The sequence below is a fragment of the Lepidochelys olivacea genome (genome assembly GCF_965140295.1).
Source record: "Lepidochelys olivacea isolate rLepOli2 genome assembly, chromosome: 19".
NCBI classification, from domain to species: domain Eukaryota; kingdom Metazoa; phylum Chordata; order Testudines; family Cheloniidae; genus Lepidochelys; species Lepidochelys olivacea.
In genome coordinates, this window is record NC_140429.1 from 7,545,862 (window position 1) to 7,560,519 (window position 14,658).

General features: G+C 45.5%; 1 protein-coding gene across 9 annotated transcripts in view; it reads left to right on the plus strand.

The window, feature by feature from the left end:
• Positions 1-14,658, plus strand: part of MACF1 (microtubule actin crosslinking factor 1) — a gene marked incomplete at its 5' end in the record, with an annotated part of 251,969 nt that overhangs the window by 201,605 nt on the left and 35,706 nt on the right. For 8 of the 9 annotated variants that reach the window (XM_084652581.1, XM_084652582.1, XM_084652575.1 and 5 more), the window contains 11 exons: positions 1,391-1,552; positions 1,769-1,939; positions 2,976-3,142; positions 4,640-4,799; positions 5,171-5,497; positions 6,522-6,606; positions 7,578-7,819; positions 8,802-9,008; positions 10,946-11,065; positions 13,357-13,464; positions 13,865-14,083. In XM_084652581.1, the coding sequence (XP_084508707.1) occupies positions 1,391-1,552; positions 1,769-1,939; positions 2,976-3,142; positions 4,640-4,799; positions 5,171-5,497; positions 6,522-6,606; positions 7,578-7,819; positions 8,802-9,008; positions 10,946-11,065; positions 13,357-13,464; positions 13,865-14,083 (1,968 nt within the window). The remainder of the gene's footprint in view (positions 1-1,390; positions 1,553-1,768; positions 1,940-2,975; positions 3,143-4,639; positions 4,800-5,170; positions 5,498-6,521; positions 6,607-7,577; positions 7,820-8,801; positions 9,009-10,945; positions 11,066-13,356; positions 13,465-13,864; positions 14,084-14,658) is intronic. The other variant, XM_084652580.1, reaches the window with a different exon arrangement.

A 14,658-nucleotide genomic window follows, 5' to 3' on the forward strand; every position in this document is an offset into this window, starting at 1 on the left:
CAGAGCTGGTCCTACCTCTCAAATTTTGCTCAGAATTTGCCTTTCATGTTCCAGCATTTCCTGCACAGTGTGGCCTTGGTTGGCTGCCTTGTCTCATTGAGACTGAATGACACTATTGTGGAGGAAAGGAAATGAATACAGACTGCTAGGGTCTGGCTTATCATCAGCTAATTACAGGAGATTTGAGTCTTTGATAAGGGCACTTATCTCCTTGAAAAACGGGATTTTCCCTGCTGTTCTTCCTCCCAACGGCAAGGTTCCTTCCTTCAGTTCCAAAACCCCTTTTTTGGTTGGAATGCTTTCCCCACAGGACTTGCAGACTAGGATTCTGCCAAATACATGGGATGATCTCAGATAAACAGCTAACACATTAATCGTCCATTGCCTTTCTCTTGTTCCCTTGGTCTTTACAAATACAGTATGCTTCCCAGTGTCTAAAGTTTCGATCGTTTGACAAAACTCATATAGTGTAGAGCCCATCCCAATTCAACGCTGCCATGATAAGATTTGCTTTGATTTCTGTTATTGAGCATCTGACTGCGTCTTGGTATAAGTCACATAAGTGACTGGGTCTTGGCTATCTAGGTGGGGCTTCTCCATGGGATTTACAGATTTAAAAGACTATATGGCTGCGTCTGAGACATAATCTATGCCTGAGACCTGTAGATACTTGAAGTGCTCGTCATTGGAGATTTTTAAGAGCAGGTTAGACAAACAGCTGTCAGGGATGGTCTAGATCAGGGGTTTCAAACACGCGGCCTACAGGGTTATTTTCTGCAGCCCACCAGCTCCCCGCGGCCACCCCAGCATTTATCTAGAGCAGCTCTGGCCCAGTGCGCACCGGGGGCAGGGCAGGCTCCCTCCCTGCCTGCCTGCCCCGCCCCCGCGCCGTCCCGGCCGCTTCCCGGAGGGAAGATTTCAGGGAAGGGGTTGGAATGGGGGAAGGGATGGGAAGAAGTGGGGCAGGGCCTCCCGGAAGGGGTGGGGCTGGGGCAGCGGGGGTGTGGGTGGTCAGTGGTGCGGCCCTCGGGCCAATGTACTAGTCCTCATGTGGCCCTCGTGGTCATTTGAGTTTGAGACCCCTGGTCTAGATAATACTTAGTCCTGCCATGAGTGCAGGGGACTGGACTAGATGGCCTCTCGAGGTCCCTTCCAGTCCTATGATTCTATGATTATACTGGATATGGGCAGATGAAAGATTTAAACAAACTAACAAACAAACCTCCTTTAAAAAAAATAAGTAACTCCACCAGAAGAAGCGAAAGGAAAATGTTCTGCTTGCTCTCTGGAGAAGGTTGGGAACTGTAGTCTAAAGTGTATCCATTAGCAGATGAGGCGGTGCTGCGTAAGGGAACTGAAGGTTATAAATCAATTCCCCTTTCTTGTTCAGATGTTTCAGAAGGAGCAAGTGGATCCCATTCAGGTAAAACTGCAACAAGTAAACGGACTGGGTCAGGGACTCATCCAGAGTGCAGGAAAAAATTGCGACGTACAGGGATTGGAACATGACATGGAGGAGATCAACGCCCGCTGGAACACTCTCAACAAAAAGGTAAGCACCTCTGGAGAGAGGAGCCTTCGTTGCTTGATGCAGTAAGCCATTGTCTTGGCTCAGGTGAGCCAGCTGACATAAAGGGAACAGCATCTAGAGTTGAAACAGAGCCATTGATTCTGTAACAGTGCCAAAGACCATGAGCAGTTGCTCTGTTGTCACCTAGTGTAACTTGAGGACGCTTTTCCTCTAGTGACGTGTGTATGTACAATGCAGGTGGCACAGAGAATCACACAGCTACAAGAGGCCCTGTTGCATTGTGGGAAGTTTCAGGACGCTTTGGAACCATTGCTGAGCTGGTTGGTAGACACAGAGGAGCTCATCTCCAATCAGAAACCTCCCTCTGCTGAATACAAAGTGGTGAAAGCTCAGATCCAAGAGCAGAAGGTAAGTGACCTGGAGATAGTGAACGCCAAACCATATCCAGGAGGGAAGGATGTAGAGGCCACGAGCACAGTACGCTGCTCGTAGCCGAACAAGTGTGTCTGCTCCATCATTTTAAAAATATAAATGGTAACTGTGATTTCATGTAATTCTGCTAGTTTACGGCAGCCATTCCGCAGCTGTGGCTTTCTCACGTTCTACCATTATACTGTATGGGTTCTGGTCTTGTTCCCCATGCCTGCCATCTTAACAGGCTAATAATGAGAGTTGTATGAAGGACAGGCAGATTGGCTCTCTAGCTCCAGTACTATTTTGCTGTCATACTGTCGTGAAATTCGCTGCCTGTTTCTTTTTCTTCAACAACAGCACATTTGTTTTTGCTCATGCTGACAACTATTTTATATCCGGATCAAATAGATTTTGTAGTGTATGGTTTCGGTTTTGGAATTTGAACAAAATAAAAAAACAGAGAAGAGGGTTGGCTAAACACAAATTGGTCTTTAGGTAGGGTGACCGGCTGCAGTCCCGATTTTGGGGGCTTTGTCTTATATAGGCGCCTATTACCCCGTATCCCCTGTCCCGATTTTTCACACTTGCTAGCTGGTCACCCTATCTTTAGGTAACACATACAGGTTATGAATAAGACTTGTTAACATATGGAACGTTCATAAATGTTAATAATGGTAAAACAAAGTTTTAAAAAACCACAAAACTTCATCACGTACGGTGAGATTTTTTTTAATAGGAGATTCAAGCGAACGTTAAAACATAACGTTTACAGTTTGGGGAGCAAGTTTCAAGTTTCTCTGTTGAATCAAGTGTGTTGGATTTGTTGGAGGCATTTTTATGGTCTTTTGAGTTTGGGAGGGAAAAAAAATCTTGTTGTTGTTGATTTGCTCAGCTGGGTTTGGATGCAGCCCAGTGTTTATTAATAGTTTTCAGACACAATTAGAGGGTTGGTGTGTTTGGAGGCAGAAGTAGCTCTGCTGACTCAACTTGGTAACTTTTATCCCTCTTTGTTTTAATGTTTATGTAAAAGCTGCTCCAGCGTCTCTTGGATGATCGCAAGGCCACTGTCGAGATGATTCAGGCAGAGGGCGGAAGGATAGCGCAGTCGGCCGAGCCAACGGACCGAGAGAAGATTGTTTGCCAGCTGGAGAGTCTTGAAAATAGATGGGCAGGACTGCTTGGCAAGGCAGCAGCCAGGTAAGGAAGAAAAGTGGGAAAGAAGTGACTTCATTTTGTCTCAGCTTTGAAAGCGGAGAAATTCCTCTGTGCCCAGCATGAAACATGTTCTTTCCACCAATGTATCTGGTAGAATATGCTGCCTGTTTAAGGGTGGAGGACAAGCATGAAACATATTGTCACTGGAAAGCTTCTGAATTTCTTTTCTGCTCTAGACTAGATGATCACAGTGGTCCCTTCCAGCCTTAGAATCTGTATTTTGCTGGGATAGCCTACTTCATTGTAAAGTCATGTAAAAGGCCCAGAGTTTGCCTTAAACTGCTTATCAGTCTGGCAATGATCTGTTTCCTCGTCTTATTGACGCATTGGCAAAGTGTAGTGGCAATTTCTCCCATGTCCATTAATGATCAGTATTTTGGAATTGTTTACAGAGCTCGCTGTCCTGGGTACTTTAGACTAAGACCAGTTTGTTATTGTTTGTTTGTATTACACTCTACACTTACAAGCTGCTTTCTGACTGACGGAAGCATTTGTGCATGTGTTTTTAAACTGTTTTCAGTGTACGTTGGTTGGCCATCCAGCAGTCAGCTAATCAGATCTTTAGAATAGTTCTTGCTAGTACAGCACTTTGGGTTTGCAGCCAGTGTTAATCCACTGGCCGCTGTCGTGGGCTGTTTGTAATCATCAGATAGCAACGCTTGGGAAGTTCAGTGAGATTCCTTTACGGGACTATCCTGGAAACAGCAAGTGTCAACCAGAAAACACGCCAAACTAAAATGTGCATTGGGAGGGTGAAACAGATGGCACAGTTTTATAGTGCCGTGGAGATGCTTAAATGAAATTAATTCTCTTCGCGGTGCGGGTTTATTTTTATTCCTCCTAGTTTGACTTTCAGCTCCAGAGAACTGTTTGCACCTTTCTGCTGCACAAATTTCATTTACAAGATGCAGTTTGCTGCATGGTCTAGTTAGTATAATGATGTGTCGAGCCACCCATAAGGGCCAACCTCAGTTTACAGTATTTGAAATTCCAGTTGAATCAATAGGCCGCGGTCTCAAGGACTGTCAATCTGGAACCTTTCACCAGCACCTTACAAGCCTGACATTTAAGGATTCTAGCAATACCCCTTGTCATTTCGGGAGATTCCTATGACAGTGCTGTTGATGGCAGAAAAGCTAATTGTGTAGAACGGAAGCCTTTTTTATTGACTTCAGTGGGAGTTGTCTTGGCCCCTTACACAACATCAGTGAAAAGGGCCTTGTTCTGCAGTTGCTAGGGAACGTGTGTGTTTCCATTTCCGGTTCGCCTGACAAGATGTTACACCTGGACTGAAGAGAGGTGTTTCTCTTCCTTGCACTCAGACCTCTAGTCACTGCAGCATGTTAAAAGCTTCATAGTGCAATAAAATCTTTATGGTTAAGGTGGCACTCAAACATTAAGTTGCTTAACTTTCCTGATTTTTTTTTTTAACAAAAGACCTAACGCCTAATTAGCAGCTTTGTGGTTATCTTGATGTAGGCAAAAACAACTGGAAGATATCCTGGTTCTGGCTAAACAATTCCATGAGACCACTGAGCCTATTTCAGACTGGCTATCTTTGACGGAGAAAAAACTGTCAAATTCTGAGCCCATTGGTACTCAGACAGCTAAAATCCAGCAGCAGATCACCCGTCACAAGGTAGGAAATGGTCCCCAAGCAAACACAAAACTGTTGATGGAAGACGTCGGCCATTGTTACACATAGATGTGCAGAAAGCTGTCTGCATGGTGATGGGGGCAGCTGTTACAGGCTTTTGAAATAGAGAACTTGAGAAATCACAACATGGGTGGCCCATTGTTTGCTTCTGGCCATAATGTAACTGTTGTGTCTTTTACTCTTTGCAACCAACTTAAACCTTTTATTTGTTATTGTTTCTGCCCTTCTTGGTGGGTTTTGTCTTTACTTTGTTTGATCATGAATTAAATTCATTCTTTTAGTTTTTTTCCCCCATTTTATTCCATTTTCAATCATTTGTGTCTGTTGTCCATTTTGTCACCCTGGATTTTCAGGCACTAGAGGAAGACATAGAGAGTCGCGCGGCTGACGTGAATCAGGCAGTCAGTCTTGGGCAGTCTCTCACCTCCCTGAGTTGCGTAGCTGAACAGGGCTTGCTGGCAGAGAAGCTAGACTCGCTGCAGGCCCGGTACAGCGAGATTCAAGATCGGTGCTGCCGGAAGGCAGCCCTGCTTGATCAGGCGTTGTCCAACGCTAGGCTCTTTGGGGAGGATGAGGTGGAAGTGCTCAACTGGCTGGCCGAGGTTGAGGACAAGCTCAGCTTGGTATTCGTAAAGGATTATAAACGGGACGTCCTGCAAAAGCAGCATGCCGACCAGCTGGTATTGCCATTTTCCATTTTTTCATATTTATTTGTTTGTTTATTTATTTATTTAGCTATAGAGCAACTGTTTTGATCCATTTTTGTTTGTTTGACTCTAATTTTAACCAACATCAAAACAAGCCTCTCTTTTCTCAAGTTGGATAAAATAAACTTATTTCATTTATTAAAAACAACTCTCCTCCCCTCAAATCCCTCCTACCCACCCCCTCCCCCCCCCAAAAAATAAAAAGGGTGTCCTGGTGTCCCATAGACTGTAAATTATTCAGACGTTTTGCATCCAACTCCTGGGCTAAATAAACAAGACCTGCCAGGACTTTTCTTTAGAGCTTCCAGTCTTTCTCCCTGCAATAAGTGAATTTAAAGAGCATGGGAATGTGCCATAGTCCAGCATTGAACACCTCTTCTGAGAGGCAAGGTCTGTTTCCGCTCATTCATAGGCTCTGTAGTGTAGACATAGGCCATATCAGCATAACCCTCCAGTGTAGATGTAGCATATGCTGACAGGGTTTTGTCTGCCAGTGTAGTAACACCATCTCCCCGAATTACATTACCTATGCTGACAGAAGCACTCGTCTGTTGGCATAGCTGCGTCTACACTAGGGGGTTTATCAGGCATAGCTATGTTGCTAGGGGGGTGTGGTTTTTTTCCCAGACTCCTGGCCAACATACCTAGGCCAGTATAAGTTTTTAAGCATATGCCAGTCTTTGCACAGTAAATTTAGTCTTTGGTTAATTTCTAATACAAGAGTGGATGCTTCATGAATACAGATCCAAAGGTGGAGGGTGGTAAAGAACTGTGCTTAGCCCTGAGTTACAAGACCTTAAGCCTGTCAGGGAAGTGTAGTGGTGGGGGAGCAGGAAGGACATGCAACCTACCTGGTTCTGATCCATGGGGAATACAGAGAAAGAGAAAGTTATGCTTTCCCTGGGGTCCGTCTCCTCTCTCTCCTGCACTCGGTCACCTGCGCAGCTGAAGGGCCTCTTCTTGGAGAGGGTAACTGCTGTTGGTTCTTTCCATTCAGGCCCTGAACGAGGAGATCGTGAACAGAAAGAAGAATGTGGACCAAGCCATTAAAAACGGGCAAGCACTTCTGAAACAAACCACAGGTACCGGAAGAGATGAACAGACTGCAACGCCTGGTCTGATAAAGGCACTTCCCTGCAGCCAAGCTTTGGCCTACCTGAGAAGCCTGGTTGTTCTTGATTACAATAATTGGTTCAGAGTAGGCTGTTGATGTTGGCTTCTTTTAAGACGCTGCCGAGCCGGATGGTGTTCCACACACATTCATTCTGTGTGGTAGGCCATGAGTTAGTATTTAATATGTTTGTTATGGTGGTGCCTAAGGGTCAACCCACTGTGCTAGGCACTGAACAAACACAGAGCAGTAGACGTGCCCTCCCCTTGAACATGCCGACGGCTGTCGAGCAGAAGTTCCCGAATAGAGTTCTGGGTAGTTCACCTTTTGGTGATCTCCACAGACCTGGCTTGCAACCCAACACAGGCTCAACGCCTTCTTTCCAGCTGCTAAATCACATTAAAAGAGGCTAAAAATACACCAAGCATTTTCCTAATATTACTTTCTATGTAAGCCATTGCTGCAGTTGCCATGTGGATGTCATCCGTTCGTGAGTGGGAGGAGAGGTGGTGCTTAAGGCAGTCTGTTTACTAAGAGGTAGTCTGCATTATGAACAAATGTTCTAGAAAAGTTAATATAACAAAAAACCAGCTCCTCCGTTTCCTGTCCTCTCAGAAATGACTCCCTCTTTCTCAGAGGTGTCATGCGTTTGTCAAGAACAAAGTACTGGTAAGGTCAGGGTTTTATTGGAACCACAAGCAAAAAAGACTTCGTTGCAGGTTTCATTTCAATGGTGGGAAGAAGGAGGAATTTTCCCTGGCTGGAATGAAAATATCAGTTGCAAAATTAGCTCCATGGTTGTGAAAACGGCTTCTTGCTTACATTGACTTGATGAAAAGGGACTCTGAAAGTAGCCATTTAAATCAGAAAGCAGGAAAACAGGCTACTTTAAAAGAAAACCAACTTTGGACATGCATAACTAACTGTGTCTCCATCTCTCAGGGGAAGAGGTGTTGCTAATCCAGGAGAAGCTGGATGGCATCAAGACTCGTTACTCGGACATCACAGCCACTAGCTCTAAGGCTCTCAGGACGTTGGAGCAGGCTCGGCAGCTGGCCACCAAGTTCCAGTCCACGCATGAGGAACTGACCAGCTGGATGAGTGAGGTGGAGGAGGAGCTGATGTCCAGTGCGGGGCAGTCGCCTATTGGAGAGCAGATACCCCAATTCCAGCAGAGGCAGAAGGTCAGAACTTTTGAAATACTGAGCTCAATGTCAAAAGCTGGGAATGCACCAGAGCCAGAGAGCTTGCGCACTGCATTGAGAATGCACCGCAGAGGTGGTGCCTCATTGGCTTCTTCAAGCGACATATTGTTGCTATTATTCTCTTTGAGAGAGAATTTGCTCTTAAGAGTGCAACGCCTAGAAGCAGGGGGTAACGGAAGGGAAAATATCCGTTCGGTCCATGACGAGGGCTCGTCGGCACGACGGGAATACAAATAATAGCAATAATGTTTCGCTTTAAGAAGCCAATGAGGCACCATCCTTTTCCGGCTTATGGGAGGCTGCAGCTCAGAAATCTTAAAGATCAGTTAATACATTAAAATTATCTTAACAAAGCAGAAGGTAACACGCTGCCTGTAATCTCCTCACTTATAGCCTCTCTATCACCCACATCGGGCCCCCCCCATAGAAAATACAGCTGTCAAGTTCATCTTCCCTTTCCTCACTTTGACCCCATTGCTCTCCCTTTGAATCCTTCTGATTGACTGATTCCCCAGTGTTCACCCCATCAAATTCAAGCTACAAGTCCTTGCCTTCAGTGCCCTTCGCAGCTGCCCCTCCCTGCTCATCCACACTTGTCTCTTATCGTGTTGTCCCTGCCAGTTTCCCCCAAGGATGCCAGCCTTTCGCTGAAAACGCTCTTTCAAATTACTTGGACCCATCAAGACGTGCACCTAGCTAGTGCATGTATCTGCCTTCTTACGAATGCTACCTTATTCTCCTTTCCCCTGTGGGTTCAAACAGCACCTGGCAAACGGGCAGTCCTGCTAAACAATAACCTGGTGAACAGCTCCACTGGGGATCTTGTACCGGTGAAAAGAATGAAGGGAACTTGGCCGCAAGACCATTACGATTCAAATGTAGGAACAGCCTCTTGCCAACTCTGTATCGGGGATGTTAACTGAGATGTACTGTATATGCTCTCGCTCCGTGTCTTCCTCAGGAGCTTAAGAAGGAGGTTATGGAGCACAGGCTTGTTCTGGATACTGTGAATGAGGTGAGCCGCGCCCTCTTGGGACTGGTGCCTTGGCGAGCCCGTGAAGGGCTGGACAAACTCGTGTCAGATACCAACGAGCAGTACAAGATGGTCAGTGACACTGTCCGGCAGAGAGTGGAAGAGATAGATGCTGCTATACAAAGGTCACAACAGGTAACCTTATAGTCTCTTGTGGCTCACTCAGGAGGGGGTTTGGCGGGGGCTGCATGCCAGCTGATTCACCACGGCTTCCCTCTAAGTAGCAACGTAACTTGAGCTATAGACGTGAGAATTGCATGATGGGGAAGCACCAGCTAATGCTGAGAAATGAACAGATTTGGGAGTTTGTGTGGTAGAACTGGCGACAGAGTCTAGCTGGTTTCTGAACAGGCTGCCTTCATAATGGTTTTGGTGATAGTTCGGTGCCTCTTAGAGAAGTTCTGTTTTAACTTAGTGCTCCTGGCTTTTGGGTTGCGGCACGAGTGGATTGTGTCTAAAACTGATGGCGGGCGACTCTCAGGCCCAGAAATGTAATCCATAATTCTGACAGCCCGGGGATTTATTTCAGAATAAGAATCTTTCTAACACCTTATTCTTTGGGGACTGAGGACAGTGAGGAGCTAAACTCTTCGCCAGTAGCTTTGCGCCCAGGTAACACAAGCAGAACTCACCCAGACAAACCTGCGGTGTGAAAGAGCAGTCTCTTTCCCCGCGGACAGAAAGGGCATTTAAGGGGCTTGCTTCATTATACTCTGTAGCGCTAAACTTGCAAGTTGCCATGCTGCTCTGTGCTTTAAAACCTGCTAAAGAAGCCAGTACCCTCTTCCAGGCAACGATGTGTTAATTATGTCACCTGATGGCAGCTGTTCGTCAAACACCCAGCGTGTAATGGACTATGCTGACCAACATTTTGGACTATGGTTAGCGAAGTTGGTCATGTCCGCTTTAAATCCTATGAGGATTCAGATATGTGTCTGTTTAGCTCTTTCCACTGTTGGCCTGTTTCATAGGAGTCCTACGGATAAAACCCAGGGCTGTTTTTATTTCTCTTGCAGAAGTGGGTACTGTCTCTTTAAATGTTTGCTAAAAGAGGGGAAAATGTAGCTTGTGTTTCACTTTCACCGTGTAAAAAAGTGTGTGTTCTCTCCTGGGGTCTCCACAGAGCAAAAGCAGATAGCTGTTGAAAGGGATGGCGTCCCTTTAGGACAGCTGTCTGCTGCTGCATAGGTAGGTTTGGAAGGATTCGGTTTTTATTGGTAAATGTCAGAAAACTTCCATTTCACCCTACGCACAAACTGGTGAAGAATATTTCCATCCATGAGCATCAAAATTTAAGATAAGCAAAGGAAGAAAAAATCTGCTTAGGAATTTGTCAGAGGCAGATTTAAGGCTGTTTACTTTGTCTGTATTTGATGTTGACAGTTTGTGTTTTAAGTTTTAAATCTTTCACTTTATGCATCTCAGCTTCCACGGGTCATTACGTAATTATTGCCTGACCCTTTCCCCATAATTGCTTAAAAATAAACATAGATGTTATCCCTCAAAATGATTAAAAAAGTGAATTCTGCTAAGCCTCGTCCTAGGCATCTCTCTGTGGAAACGTTACCTCAGGATTGTTGAGCAATTATTGCCACATTACTCAGAGTAGAACTGCAATTGTTTTCAATTTTGGGGGGGAAGCTTTTTAAAAAAAACAACAACAACCTGGTAATTTTCCTCAAATCAAATGTGGGAATAAGACCTACTGGTGTGTGTTGGCGTTAAGGTTATGTTGTTTTTCCATGTCTTTCTTTGTACGTATGTGACTGCATCTCATTGTCTGGCTGTCTCTTCCTTGGGGTTGCTTTGTCCAGCATCAGGCCTGCTCGGTCTGTGCCTATTACCTTTGCACATGGCTGTGCATTTCTCTTTTTCCAGTTGTGAGTCCACCTTGCTGTTTGTAGTATGGAGATATGTATCTATGAGACCATTGTCCTTGCTTCAGAGGATGTCTCTCTCTCTCTGTGTGTCGCTGTTGCTGTCGTGTTGGTTTGTGCATCTGTGTAAATGCTGTCCTTGCTCTGTGTGTGTCGCTAACTTGTTGCGCTCGGTCTCCTCTCCCTATCCGCTAGTATGAGCAAGCTGCTGATGCAGAATTAGCCTGGGTTGCTGAGACCAAACGGAAATTGATGGCACTTGGTCCAATTCGTCTGGAGCAAGACCAGACAACAGCCCAGCTGCAGGTCCAAAAGGTACGTGCAATATGCGTGCACTACTTTTGCTCGTTGGGTGAAAGGATGGGCAAGACCTTACTCATTGTCTGCAGCAGCGGGGAGAAGAAAATTGCTCCTTGAATAGAGGTGGTGAGTGAAATGGAACAGCTAATTGGTATGTCAGGGTGATATTAATTCATTTGCCTGGAGTAGGGCAAATCATTGATCATGTAGGAGAGGAAGTTGGTAATTTATTAGCTAGGTTTGAGCTGGGGGTGGCTGTGATGAGCTAGAGTAGGACGGGTGAAGCTCAGTCATGGGAGTGAGTCATTTGTGTGAAGGGATGGAGAGTTTATTGGTTAGGGTACAAGCACGATCTTTCTCTAGGGAGGCACGTTAGTTTTATAGAGCTGAGAATGGACCTATCCAGAGAATAGCAATTCAGCTGGGTTTTTAAGTAATAGAGTCACTGAGGTGGTCAGTTAAGAATGATCCCTCCAGGACAAGATATACCTGAATTTTCGAGATACCACAAGACCTGCAGGTTTAAAATGTGGCTGAATTAGACAGACAAACAACTCTTCGTATAAAGGTATCTAGCCCTCTAACTGCAGGCCTGCCAGCACTCCAGCTCCACTTTAGGCTAATTTCCAGTTGTTTAGACATCCATGTTTTTAGATGTCTTAGAAGCTATGATATTCCACACATTTTCTTCACGGGTTTATTAGCTTCCCTTGTCACCCACCTTAAATCATATCTGTAATTAGTTTGTGTAGGTGTATGTAGCCCAGTTTCCATCCCCTTCCACTGGTTTGCTAGCAAACATTTTCTGACCTTAACACGGAATAGGTGTTTTTTTCCTTTTGCACGTTCTCGGATCTAGCTTAGCCTCAGGGAGTGATTTTCTGTGAAACAGTGATGTTCAGAGTCCAGATGGTATTGCATTAATAGCAGTTATTACTGGAATTGATACCATGTACTGTCAATTTTACATGGTCAGTCTGGTGCCAGCTCACACCCCTGAGCTGTGAGTTTAGAGTGTTTAGACATCTTAGTAACCACTTGGTTTTGGGTGCCCAACGTTAAAAATCATGGTTAGATCATGGTGGCTTCTAGGCTTCTGTCAACACACAAGTCAGTTTGAGGCTTCTAGCATAGACATAACCACCTGGGCAGTCTAAGTCTGAATGTCATGAAAAGCTGCAACGTTAATGCCATTAGAGAAGAGTGAACTTCAAATAGTGAGGCTACCTGTACATATTTTAGATCTGCATATCACTGACTGCTCTCTTCCGTGGAAAATCATCTTTGGTGTCCTTTTTTCCTTCCTGGTGGCCAAAATTGGGACAAAAATGTCCTGGATTTTGTATCGTTGTTAAGAGCTGAGCACTACAATACAATTGAGGCCAAACAAAGAGTGCAAAGGAAAAAAGACTTCATTGATAAATAAGCTAATAACAGCTGTCTCAGGTGTAGCTTGAAATAAAGAGTTTTGTATCCTTTCCCAGACTTGACAGCAATAGAAATAGAAAGTCTCATCGGCTTTTGCAAAAAAAGGAAAGAAAAAAGAATCCGTGTTATCATAAAGAGAGGACTGTCACATGTGATGTTAAATTGAGCTCAGCTTGGCTTTCCGCTGTTGTGGGTCTATTGTTAATCATATGGCCCTTCGGAATATAAATTATAGTTGTCCTACAGCACCTTTCATCAACAGTCTTGTCTCAGAGTGCTTTACTTGTATGAAATGTAATTCAGCCTCACAACACCCCTGTGAAGTGGGTCAGTGGTCGTATCTCATGGCAGGTGGGGAAACTGAGGGACAGAGCTAGGAAAGTGACTTGCCTAAAGTCACACTCAAATTAGTGGCAGAACTTGGAATAGTTCCCTGACTCTTCTGTCGGGTGCAAAGGTCAGCCTATTGCGATGGGTTCTATCTCCCCCCTGGAGTTTCTGTGTAAGGTGTGAGGCGCGGCTGGGTTCATGGGCAGTAAAAATGAACTTGATGCTCCAAGTCTGAACCAGTCTTTAATTTCACTTGGCTTTTTCCAGGCTTCTGAAAGAGATGTTAATTTATTAAGAGTGAAATTCCAAAACACAGTTGAGAAGAAAACGCAGTAATCTGCAGGTGAAGTCAGATTACGAGGATGTCATGGGATATTTGATTGAGTGTTTACAGTCTCTGATTTACTCGACCACCTGGTGGTCATTTTCACCAGTCATCTGGCCACTTTGGCAGAGTTTCTGAACTCCATTCCCCCCCAGTACAAGCACTGTGGGAAGACAAGAAGTTTTGTGGCTTGGAGATCATTCTGAACATTTCCTTCCTACAGGCTTTCTCCATAGACATCATTCGACACAAAGATTCTATGGATGAGCTGTTCAGCCAGCGTAATGAGATCTTTGGAACATGTGGAGAAGAACAGAAAGCTATGTTACAGGTAAATCCATGTCTTTGATACATGTAGACCTCATGAGAGAGTCTTACACAGCAGAGCTCCTCCTGGCAAGTAATGGATTAAATACGGGAGGGAGAAAAGTAGAGTGCACATTTCCTGCATCTGTCTGTTTCCTTGTATCTTTCTCCTCGATTTAAAATTATTCCATCTCTAATTGTGCCAAACAACAATACCCACGGGGGTCGTTTCCCATTTATTAATTTTCTAGTTTTGTTGCAGTGTTTATAAAGGCAAAATTGTAGGGATCTCAGATACCATTTTGGTTGGCGTTACAGTGTGCAGACGTGGGACTCCATCGTTTCCGTTCACGGCATGCGGCCGGCTCGTTTTCTCTGCCCTTGCATCTGTCACCAACTCCACACCCTCCTCCTATTCCCTCTAGGAGAAAACGGAGTCTCTTGTGGAGCAGTACGATGCTGTTAGCCAACTCAACTCCGAGCGCTACGCATGCTTAGAGCGCGCGCAGGCCTTGGTGAGCCAGTTCTGGGAGACGTATGAAGAGCTCAACCCGTGGACTGAAGAAATACAGGTGCTTCTAGCACAGTTACCCCCTCCAGCTATTGATCATGAGCAGCTCAAACAGCAGCAAGAGGACATGAGGGTAAGGGGGAGAGGTTTTTGTTTGTATCATTTACACCAGGTAGAACTGATTCCGCCCTCTGTATAAAATGGAGGCTTCAAGGTAAAAGGGCCGATGAATAAGGCTACAATTTTGTGATGGGTATTTTAAGTCCCGGACAGGTCGTGGGCAATAACCAAACATTCACGGAAGCCAGTGACCTGTCCCTGACTTATTAAAAATAACTATGACGAAATGGAGAGAGAGAGGCGGGTACAGCACCCAGTGCTGCTGCAGGCTCCAGGGTTCCCCCCACCCACAGTGGCTGAGAGAACGGGGTCCCCCCCTGCCGCCGGCAGCAGCTTGGAGCTGCAGGGTCACCTGTGCTGGCTGGGAGCTGCGGGGTCCACCTGCCACAGCAGCTGGTGGGGGCACCCCCGCTGGCAGCAGCTGGGAGTTGCAGGGGTCCCCGCTCCTGCAGTGGCTGGGAGTTGCAGGGAGGCTCCTCCAGCTGACAGCTCCAACTCCACTGCATTGGGGCTGAAGCGAAAACGTCATGGAGGTCTCTGGAAGTCACAGATTCTGTGAATTCCATGGCCTCTGTAACAAAACCTTAG